This window comes from Bombyx mori, chromosome 23, assembly GCF_030269925.1.
Source record: "Bombyx mori chromosome 23, ASM3026992v2".
Taxonomy (NCBI): Eukaryota; Metazoa; Arthropoda; class Insecta; order Lepidoptera; family Bombycidae; genus Bombyx; species Bombyx mori.
In genome coordinates, this window is record NC_085129.1 from 20,404,806 (window position 1) to 20,416,918 (window position 12,113).

Below are 12,113 nucleotides of genomic sequence, written 5' to 3' on the forward strand. Positions count from 1 at the left end.
TGTACTATAAAAATAAGACAAATTTTAAATTAAAAAAAAATTATGTAGGAAAGATTAATGGTAATTTCCAGTTTCACCAGGACTTGACATTTCTCAGAACTCTGTTTAAAATATAGCTAAATATAGCTATAGTTATAAAGCTTCAAGAATATAACTGATCTATATGATTGACTCGTGGAAATTGTAAAATCAGTGGAACTCTTGTGCTCTATACTATAAGATAATTATTTAACTTACCCATTTATAATAACTTGTGACCCATTGTACTGTTTGCAGAAACTTTAAATGTTTCAATAAAACTGGAAGATTGTTTAATGCCATAGCCACTTCCCTAATGGCATTGGATTTACTACAGTTTAACTCAAAATGCAAAAAGCTCATTCCCACAGGTTTCTGGTATGAAATTTTGCAATGCTGTTAACACCTGTATAAACAAGTTATTTAAAACATTTAGTTAAGAATAAATCTGAAATCAAAAAAACAATGCTAATTTTGAAGACATGATTTTGTGAATCTTTTATTTTCTTAATTATTTACACATATTAAAATGTTAAATTGAATATATTTAAGTACCTTGCATTTTACTTTCTATTCTTGTTCGTCTTGATGATCTAGGTTATTAACGGCTTTAATTCAGAGCACAATTGTAAATATTGATGTTTCGAAATTCTGTAATGTGTTCTGAACAAACTTTCCGATAGATAAGGGGTCAGGCTTGATCACGAAGACAGCGTCGCAAACGCACTAATTCGTATGTATCCGACCTAGTTTCCTTAGACTCCAAAGCCCCATTTATTATTTGAGCTCTGTCCATAGTACATACCTAGAAGAAATATTAATTTGTAAAAAATAAACTTTATAACCTCAACATTATTAATGTACTTAAATTGCCCAGCGTGGTATTTAATGTTAATACTATGGAAAACACAAACGCAAATAAAGATCTAAACCAATTACACTTACCTAAATCAAGTTAAAATAATTTAATTTCACAAATTTTACACTTGCAGATAGTTAGCAACAATTCAGCACCAGATACAAAAGGTGTCGCACATTTGACAAACGAAATTGCTAAATATCTGCTGTTGTGTGGCACACAAAAGCATCCGTAATACCGACTTTAGGCCAGTTGTTGTTAGTTGTATGGAAAAGAATGCACTAAAGTTTCACAAATCGCTCTGCAGAGGCAGCACTAGTGATGGTCTGCGATCTGCTTTTTTGTTGTAAGTCCGTAATACGAAATGGACAGTTGACAGCAATATTTGCACAATATTTGTCTTCTGCTAATTGTCTGCGAAATACGTGATACAGCTGCCGGTAGGTAAGAAAAAAAAAAGATTGTGAAAAAGTAAGCCTTGTAATATATTATATCAATCAAGATACTTCTCGATAATAATAATAAAGATAATATAGACGTAAATAAATATTCCGCGCTAATCGTACTTTAACGACTAATTGGCCGTCTTCACTGACATTTTTTTGTTGAAGTATTGTTGAAGTTTTCAATATTTTTTTAATCTACATCTATATATTAATACGTGAAGCAAAAACTTTGTATCCCTTTTTACGAAAATTGCGCGGACGGAGGACTATGAAATTTTCCACACTTATAGAGAATATAAGAGAAGAAGTGCACAATGCAATTTTTTTTTTAAAATAATGCATAAAAGATACATTAAATCAATAAAGAACACATTACACACACTACATACCATGTATTTGACGCACACACGCATGCATACTATTTATTGTCAAACTTTTGATCTTGACGTCTGTTGTCAAATTGAGAATAGATTAAATATTGTTTGTCTTTGTTAATATTTTTATAGTGTAGTCTTGGCGATATTTGTGATTATAGAAGTATAAAATACAATCATAATAGTGTACAGACTTACAATTCCAATTAATTATAGTCGAATTTCGACTACTGCGGGACCTCTAGTATGAAATAATTAGACAGTATAAACGTACTTGTTAACAAAACGCTAGTAAAAATACGGCCATTGCCAGCTGACTGACAAAACCGGCGCATGCGCAATGTAGGCGTGAGGTGATGGTTTGCTTATTAGATATAAAATAATTAATAATTGGGAATTTAATTGCTTTTATGATCGAACAATCAGCAATAGTCGTCGAACAAACGATAATTGATCAAAATTAAATAATCTGAGCGATAAAAATAAAGATATAGTAAGATCTAGTAAGGGGCCAACTTAAGGGTGACCATTTGTTTAATTAATTATAAACAAATAAAAGACGAACAAAAAATTTTTACATTCGGACATTAACGAACAAACGATGAACAAATAATGAATAATAAAAAAATCCGAAAATCAATAAAGGGGGGCCAAATTCAGTGAGCCCCTTTCACATTTACTATCATTTTGAAAAGTAAAACTATACTCTATATTTTGAATTTACAAAGTACACTTTATTTATAAAACATTACACACAATCATCCAAATACGTACATGAATATTGCACAGGAAACATACAGCAAACAAATGACGACCCCAAAAAATAATCCGTGATAACAAAAATTTACTATCCTTAACCAGCTCTGTTTCTTCATTCCATATTTGCTATCCTTGAGGCCGTCTTTAATAATGAACTTTCTCAAGCCAATGCACCAGATCAGCATAAAACGCGACCAATCAATCGTAGAAATGTCAAAATTGAACAATAACCTGTCAGTTTTTGACATTTGGTTCAGCATGGCCACGGTGTTGTCATCGACAAAATTCCACTGGTTCCTCAGGAAATAGCCGTACAACCATGGAGTTAATAAGTACCTACAACTGGAGTGCTGTCTAATGCCGAGAAATCGGTCTCGAAAGAGAATACTTTTTGGTCGCGGTGTCCTTGTCTAATGTGGTGACCATATAAAATTTATTTATAGGACAAAATTATACACATGCATCAGTTTTGAATTTACCTTAAGTAATTCTGTGTAGCCCTATGTAAATACAAAACACGTGCTTGCAACAGTTTATTTATGTAAATTTAATTCTAAACATTGCTTCGTCGTCATGGTGACTTTTTTTCGACGTTTTTTTTGGAAATTGCTGCGTTGTCGAAAATCTAGCACTGAGTTTTATTACAAACATCATTACCTCAGTTCTATTACTTAAACTTCCTCAAACTCATGTTTAACGTCCGAATACTCAACCGCGACTTAAATATTATGTTGAACTTAATTACGCAATTCCTACTTTAATGTACTGGCTAAGTAGGCCGTGCAAATTAATATTTGACACTGCAACACACATGGTCTGCGCGTATCGGATGCTCTTTTCCTACATTCACATCTTCAATTGAATTAAAATTGCTTGTATTTTTACTTAGTGCTATTTTCATGACACGTGTATATTAAGTCTACTAGTTACATTTTAGGAAATAAAACACAATGGGTAATAAAATGAAATGAACTGAAATTCATTTATTTGTTATATGTAGACAATTAAATAACTCTTAAATGACAAGTCAATACACATAACACAATACACACAGTACTTGATCTCTATTTACAAAATATTGGTTATATTATTATTATTAAGTTCAGTTAATTTTCTGTAGTCTTATAATATAATATTTCCTCTATTTTATGTTAATTCTTTTTTTTTCACCGAAATACATAATTTATTTTAATCAACATCTAAGTGAACCATGAGTATCATTAAAATTTCGCAATTTAAATTTAAATTCAATTAAAAATCGCCATTTTTCTTTAATAAATCTAAAATCGACTTTATATTTACAATCACTATTTCGCGACTTTTAAGTTTTTGTTTCAAAACCTTAACATCTTGTCGTAATTTTGCTTTTCTCGGGGTATTTTTTATTTCTTGCGTTTGAGTACTTGATTCCTCTTGTTTGACCTTTATATAGGACATTTTCCAGAAATTCCAACGTCATATTTACTAGAAGATACTCCTCGTTCGCTTAACGTCAGGCAAATGATATACATGCTTGCGTGCGACGTTATTCAATACAATAAAAAAAGTTCAAAAAATACCACGTGGTGGCTCTTGTAATTTAAAAAATACATTGCAAAATTATAGTTTTTCACGATTGTTTTTTCAAATTTAGTATATGACATAGATTAAGTACAATTTATAAGACAAATGGTATTAAATATTATAATGAGAAAAAATATCTCACATTTTAAAAATATATACTCACACTAGTAAAAATTTATCAATGAATGTGACATATGGAAGGATATTCCACAAACTGGAGATGATTCTCGCTTACAACCACTTACAATACAAGTGTTCACCATGATTACACGGAAACTTTCACGATTTTCGAAAAAAACAAGCCACAAGCTGTATCAGTGCCTGTGATCAGTGCCCTTTTAACTTCGAACTACAAACGTAAATAGACGCCATTTTTCTTATATCCATTCATAGCTCTTTTTCGGTGATGCCAACAATTAATCTGGCTTCCCACCAAATTCAACATGTAAACCATCAGAAATCTACGTACCTACCATGAAATTTTCCATTAAACAGATTTCTTATTATTATAGAACAATAATTATTTTGTTAATGAGCTTTATTAATATATGATGCTCTATTAAAAATCAACATATATCATATAATCAATACTTCTTATATAATTTATTTTAATAAATTGTCATCATTAGAAACTAATTTCACCATAACTTTGTACGTTTCTTTTGAACCAATTTAATTTTTGACGTTGATGGAAATTCTAAATTGTCGCAAAATTTTCTAGTTAAGTCATAAAATGTTTATAATCCTGTAAAGTAGATTGATTTTAACCTTTTCGATAATTTTCAACAACGCCCAAGCTACTAAAAAATCCACTAACCATTAAAAGCCATTTTTGATAACTAAGACAGGGGTCCAAATTACGAGAATTCGTGGAAAATCCTCTAAGCTAGCTACACTGCTTTTTGTTTGTAAAATGTGCGAGAGGGACACCACCACTTAATAATCATTCTCTTTTCAGACCGTTTTTCCTAACATCTTTTGCTATTTAAAAATAAACTTTAAGCCATAGAGATAAAGTATATTTTTAGTTTTTATGTCAAACCAAGTAAGCACTCCAGTTAGAATAGTAACTCCATGCGTACAACAAAGACATGTTGTTTATCTTTTCATACATTTTAACGAATCTGCAATTAAAAAAATATATTGTTCGTTAGACATTTAACATGCGATGAAACCAATAATAATCGATCAAAATTAAATGTCTATGTATTTGCGTTTATTTTTCAATAGATATAGGTTAAAGAAAGTACAGTAAAGGTTTTTTTGTTGCTCTTATAGGCAAACGAGCATCAATCTCTCAATCAGCTATCATCAACTCATGCCATGCGGCCCAATTGATGGTGAGTTGTTACCGTCGCTCATGGAGCTCAGCAATGCCAGAGACACAGCCAAGCCGCTGTCTAAAAATACAGGCTGACAAAAATAAATTCTATAGCAGAAGTTTCAATTATAGATATTGGCACGATCACACACAATGACCGATGGTGACATACAGAAATAATTCAAAACCGAACACATAAATCAGTCAAATATTTTCAACAGTCAGACACAAGATGAGTTACACGCATGTAAGTTTCAATGAGGTCAATAAGCAGTATTTCTAAGAAAAAAAAAACACGTGCGGCACTCGGGAACTGCCGCGGTAAAGCTATTGCATAGCGTTTTTTAACAACTTATGCAATTATAATTAGACAATAATATTTTATTATTAAAACAATAATAAAATAAGACCACGCTATATTTATAAACATTAAAAAAGCAAAACTTTAACTGTCCCCTTCACACTCATAAGCTAGACCGCGTGCGCGATGGGCAGACTTTTCATGATACGCATGCAGTGCGACGTCACGCCGCGCGATTATTCACAAACACCACACAAGCGCAACGTGTGAATGTGTTGAACGCGAGCTACACGGTAGGCGGAGTGGGAGGCGTTAGGTTTTATTTTCGTTACGGAATGTCTGATTCGGTCGTCGCGCTCAAAGCCCGTGATAAAAGCTATGCAGTAGCTTAAAATACCATTAAAACTTGTTTACAGATTATAAAATGTTTCATTATTATTTCATGTCTATGCGTGACTTTGGTATCATTGTGAATTTACTGTTATATTCCCGGCTATGTCCCTTAATATCTTTTACCTACATGTTTTAGACACCTTGAGAATATAAACTCACAAATACTTACGACTTTATGCCCTCAGGTCGCTTCATGGAGGTCACATTAAACACGAAGTCGGCTACATACGCAGGTATGTAATGCAGCAGCCATGTTAACAACCAGAATATAACATCGCTTCCGGTGCTAAAAGCGTAACAATACCAAACGGCTTTCGGCGTAACGTACTGTTGTGTGTTAGGATTATTCATGAGATCACTCAAACAAGCTATAACAATCAGATTACAATTTGAATAAGGTTTTCGTGTATGGAGCGTAGAAGTAAAGGGCATCATCTTGTATAAGGGAAAAGTTGAAAAAGTGTTCGTTGTAAACAGCAAGTTGTTGTTGAAAGACTCATAGAAATAGCGCTAGTGTAGGAAGTGCAAAAGATATGAATGTAGTAGTTTTAAGCAAAAATGTGCTGGATTGAAGTGAAGTGTGGTCGTCGTCGCGTGCCTTTATGGGGGCGCGGGACGGGCCTCTGGGATCCCCCTCTGCCCGTGCTTGTAAGCTCCCTGCCTATCGAGGCAGGGGTGATGAGCTGCAGGTTTGTGAGGAGCAGGTTTGATGCGTTTTTGGGTGGGACGTTGATGATGATCTTCTCTTCATCTTCACTTCTTCTTTCTTCTTTTCTTCATCCTTCTTCGTGTTCGGTCTTTGGGGCGGCCGTTTCTCTCCTCAATTTTTTTAAGTCTTTTCTTTTCTTAGAAGTGTGGTAGTTTATGACACTGTTTATAAAATCTTTCCAGTTGCTACTATGGCGCCATGTTAATTGGCTCCCTTTTATCGGACACTTTTTAGTATACGGAGATGGTGCTCCTTATTTCTATCCTCCATATTTTCGTAACAATGTAAAAAAGCAGAACATTTATAGTGTCCTTCAGTTCGTCTGTATGTCACACATTATTCGCAAAGTATTGACATGATATTGTTTGTTTGCTATCACTTTAAGCTACTAAGTAAAGCTGCTATGGGCTGAGTTTCGGGATAAAACAATACGCACATTCTTAACCTTCTGCTGCGAGGTGATAGACTTGCAGAAGACGAGCATCGTCTGCCAGGTTTCGTCGCTGCCGTGCGCCGTAAGTACAACGGTCGACAGTGACAGGTCCGATCCTATCTTTTCGCCGAGGACGCGGTACTGCTTCACGAAAGGGGTGATGAAATACTCGAACGAGTACTCGGCCGTGTTCTTGTCGCAGCCGCTGCAGTGGTGTCCTGTGTCAGCTCCCTCCGGCGACGAGGTGCAGGTAGCCGCTGAAGCAGCCATGTCCCGTAAGCAATTGCGTCACCCGGAAGGTGAGAAGTCCTCGGTCGCGATTCACTCAGTTCGAGAGAACTAGATCGATCACCCCGACAGTCCGTCGCCTGTAGGTGGGTCCAGCAGGCACCGAGATTACACCTCAAGCACGGCTCGCCAAGATTGGAGCTTCAATTTCTGGCGCCGGGGCGCAGCTCTCGCCTACAACGAAGATAGTATCGCCACGCGTAATCCACGGCAAGCGCCTCCTTTAAGTCCCAAGGAGGTATCCCAACGATAGGCCATCACATCCACACGCCTCGAACGAAAAGGTGGCCATCAGTCTCGGACCAAGTCTGGGTGCGCGGAAGCTACAACGACTATCCAGTATGAGACCGAGTTACCACAACCTGGGCAATGACCAAAGTGTCGTCCGTGTAGCAAACTACGCTCCAACCTGGAAAGGAGCGTGAAGGGCGCCCCTTTGGACCCAGTCGTAGCCGATGCTCCACAGAAGTGGCTAGAGGACCAGCTCCTGAAGAACGCTACGTTCAACAGCGAAGCGGAGTACTATTTCTCTGTGGCCAGTGCGACCTGTCTTCGAGCGTCTTTGATCTAATCCAACATCGATTCATCTAGTCAATCAGTCTCATCTGATATAAATATATTTAAATGGTTTCTTTTACTATCATACCTGGATTTGAATGGAAGCGCTGAATTATTTTGATACTTACATGTTTCAATTTTGCACCCAGAACAGCTTATATTATAAACTTTAATTTCTTTTTCATTATTATTGTAGCGTTTATTGGCTTCCGATGCTGCTGCTATTACCGCATTGTTGACGTAGTCCAAGGGCGCTAATGGTATGTTAATATCACTCATTAAAAGCACGTGCATCACGCCTAGTAAAATCGTCAAAATTATCTGAAAAACAAAAAAAACAAGTTACATTATCTGTGCTTGACAGGATGTTTGACAGCTGTTTTAACGGAAATAATCACACCATAGCCAACATACGAAGAGACAAGAGTCGAAAGATATGGATCGGCGTTCGTGAAAATGAACACGATCAAACAATTTTGCAGTGATGCAGGTTCAGCTCTGTTTGAGCATGTGCAAGAGGGGACTAACCGCGTGCTTGAGCAGTACCCATCTGCGGAGGTGGTGGTTCTTGGAGACTTTAACGCTCACCACCAAGAGTGGTTGAGGTCCAGAACCACTGACCTCCCGGGTCGGACTGCCTACGATTTCGCCTTAGCCTACGGCTTCTCCCAGCTGGTGACACAGCCCACCCGTGTCTCAGATATCGAGGGGCACGAGCCTTCTTTGTTGGACCTTTCGCTGACCACGGATCCGGCTGGATACAGTGTGGTGGTCGACGCTCCGCTTGGATCATCTGATCACTGCCTTATTTGTGCTGCCGTACCACTCTCTCGTCCTGGTCGTCGAACGACGACCGGGTATCGAAGAGTTTGCCGGTATATGTCAGCAGATTGGGATGGATTGCGTGAATTTTACGCATCCTACCCATGGGGGCGGTTCTGCTTTTCCTCTGCTGATCCTGACGTCTGTGCGGACCGTCTTAAAGTCGTGGTGCTCCAGGGGATGGAATTGTTTATTCCCTCCTCTGAAGTGCCCGTTGGGGGTCGCAGCAGACCCTGGTATAACAATGCCAGCAGGGATGCTGCACACCTCAAGCGGTCCGCATACGAGGCATGGGATAATGCCGGGAGACGTCGGGATCCTAACATCTCAGGGGAAAGACGGAAATATAACGCCGCTTCCAGGTCCTACAAGAAGGTAATTGCCAAGGCGAAGTCAGAGCACGTTGCTAGAGTTGGCGAGCCATTAAAGAGCTATTCCTCCGGGAGCCGTGCTTTTTGGTCGCTCGCCAAAGCTGCAGAAGGAAACTTTTGCAGGTCTAGTCTCCCACCACTGCGCAAGTCCGATGACACTCTAGCCCACAGCGCGAAAGAGAAGGCTGACCTTCTGGTCAAACTCTTCTGTGGACGACGGGGGTGCCACACCGCCGAACATCCCCCGGTGTGATAGCTCCCTGCCGGATATCTGCTTCACACAGTGTGCAATCAGGCGGGAGCTCCGACTCCTGGACGTCCATAAGTCGAGTGGGCCAGACGGCATCCCCGCAGTGGTTCTGAAAACATGCGCCCCTGAGCTCACACCTGCGCTAACGCATTTGTATCGCCTCTCTTATTGCACTAACAGGGTTCCGTCTTCATGGACCGCCCACGTCCACCCTATCCCCAAGAAGGGTGACCGGTCGGACCCATCGAGCTATCGCGATAACTTCCTTGCTTTCCGAGGTGATGGAGCGAATAATAAATACACAACTCCTGAAGTATCTTGAAGATCACCAGCTGATCAGTGACCGACAGTGCGGTTTCCGTCACGGTCGCTCAGCTGGCGATCTTCTTGTATACCTTACTCACACGTGGGCTGAAGCCCTGGAGAGCAAGGGCGAGGCTCTTGCTGTGAGCCTTGATATCGGTAAGGCCTTCGACAGGGTCTGGCATAGGGCACTTCTATCGAAGTTACCATCTTACGGAATCCCCGAGGGTCTCTGCAAGTGGATCGCTAGCTTTTTGGATGGGCGGAGCATCACGGTCGTTGTAGACGGTGACTGTTCTGATATCATGACCATTAACGCTGGCGTTCCACAAGGTTCGGTGCTCTCCCCCACGCTTTTCATCCTGTATATCAATGGCATGTTGTCTATTGATGGCATGCATTGCTATGCGGATGACAGCACGGGGCATGCGCGATATATCGGCCATCAGAGTCTCTCTCGGAGCGTGGTGCAAGAGAGACGATCAAAACTTGTGTCTGAAGTGGAGAACTCTCCGAATGGGGTGAATTGAACTTGGTTCAATTCAATCGATAAAGACACAAGTTTGCACGTTCACTGCGAAGAAGGACCCCTTTGTCATGGCGCCGCAATTCCAAGGAGTATCCCTGCAACCTTCCGAGAGTATCGGGATACTTGGGGTCGACATTTCGAGCGATGTCCAGTTTCGGAGTCATTTGGAAGGCAAAGCCAAGTTGGCGTCCAAAATGCTGGGAGTCCTCAACAGAGCGAAGCGGTACTTCACGCCTGGACAAAGACTTTTGCTTTATAAAGCACAATTCCGGCCTCGCATGGAGTACTGCTCCCCTCTCTGGGCCGGGGCTCCCAAATACCAGCTTCTTCCATTTGACTCCATACAGAGGAGGGCCGTTCGGATTGTCGATAACCCCATCACGGTGCTTCCCGAGCGCTTTGACATGTCCTTCTTCAAACGAGGCTGTGGAGAGTATTAAGCGGTAGGCAGCGGCTTGGCTCTGCCCCTGGCATTGCTGAAGTCCATGGGCGACGGTAGCCACTCACCATTAGGTGGGCCGTATGCCCGTCTGCCTACAAAGGCAATAAAAAAAAAACTTACATGATACATTTATTTTAGAACTATCGACAAAGCTAATTATATTGTATTGCTTGGAATCCGGTACGAGTACATATTCCGTTACTTCGCTTGAGAATTGGGCAGTAAGGTGTTACCATGGGTGTGCTTAAAAATCTTAAAATAAACCCCAACTATGTACACTGTGCGAACCGCTATTAACAAGTCCCAACTTTGATTTGCACTTACCCCACTAGGACCGATCACCGAGCTCATATCCACCCATCCAGGAGTGGGTTCATTGAGCGTGCAGATAACTGAAAACGGAAAATAGGATTATTGTAAGGAACGATGAACACCTGTCTCCTACCGTCACTCACATACGCTTGCCAAACGTGGAAATTCACACGAAATGTTAAAAACAAAATAAGGTCATGCCAACGGAGCATGGAAAGAAGTTTACTGAAAATTAGAAAAATTCAAAAAATTCGAAACACCGCTATAAGAGAAACAACAGGAGTAATAGATGCACTAAGCTATGCTGGTGAGGTTAAAATGGCGATGGGCAGGCCATGTGGCAAGAATGAGTGACGATAGATGGACCTCTCGGCTGACGTCATGGCCAGGCCCTAGGGGAAACAGAAAAAGAAGAAGACCTAGAAGCAGATGGGCTGCCGATATCGAAGGGACGGCTGGTAAACTGTGGATGGAAAAGGCCACAGATAGAGAATATTGGGCATCTTTGGAGGAGGCCTTTACCCTCAAACAGAGGGGTTCACGCTAATCTTAACCAAAAACAAATCAAAGTTAGTTAAATAAAAAATTGAAATGGTAATAATAATAGAAAAAAAAAATGTATAATGTAATAGGTACTTTTTTTATGGGTGAAATAAAAGGCTTTTTTATTTTATTTTATTTTATTTCGATGATCATTTACAGTGTTCGTCTAAACGTAACAAGATATATCGTTAGACGTACGTTAACTTTAAGGTATTCGAGTACCCTCATACCACAATGAGCTTCTAAAAATACCTCTCAGCAATGCTACGAGAGACGGGCAACCAGCTGCACCGTAAGAGTTCGAGAGAGATCTTCAGGAATGAAGGTGCGAATGAAAGGGAAGATAGATAGATTTGATCTCCTCATCTCCTTTTTATCATCCCACCTCCCGCCATCGGAGTAGAGCTCATCCATATTATCTGGAACCGCTGCGTTCATCGACAGTGCGTTTCCAGAGGTATTTTTGACACGTACCATCTGGCTATGGAATGAGTTCCCCTCCACGGTGTTTCCAGAGTG

At 39.8% G+C, this 12,113-nt stretch overlaps 1 protein-coding gene across 4 annotated transcripts in view; it reads right to left on the bottom strand.

Moving 5' to 3' along the window:
* Positions 1 to 2,405: 2,405 nt before the first annotated feature.
* The window catches only part of LOC105841245 (putative fatty acyl-CoA reductase CG5065), a 28,709-nt gene continuing 19,001 nt past the window's right edge, over positions 2,406 to 12,113 (bottom strand). For all 4 annotated transcript variants that reach the window (XM_062675425.1, XM_062675426.1, XM_062675424.1 and 1 more), the window contains 4 exons: positions 11,064 to 11,131; positions 8,151 to 8,343; positions 6,204 to 6,402; positions 2,406 to 5,143 (listed from right to left, as the gene is read on the bottom strand). In XM_062675425.1, coding sequence (XP_062531409.1) covers positions 5,056 to 5,143; positions 6,204 to 6,402; positions 8,151 to 8,343; positions 11,064 to 11,131 — 548 coding nt within the window. In that variant the 3' untranslated portion in view covers positions 2,406 to 5,055. The remainder of the gene's footprint in view (positions 5,144 to 6,203; positions 6,403 to 8,150; positions 8,344 to 11,063; positions 11,132 to 12,113) is intronic.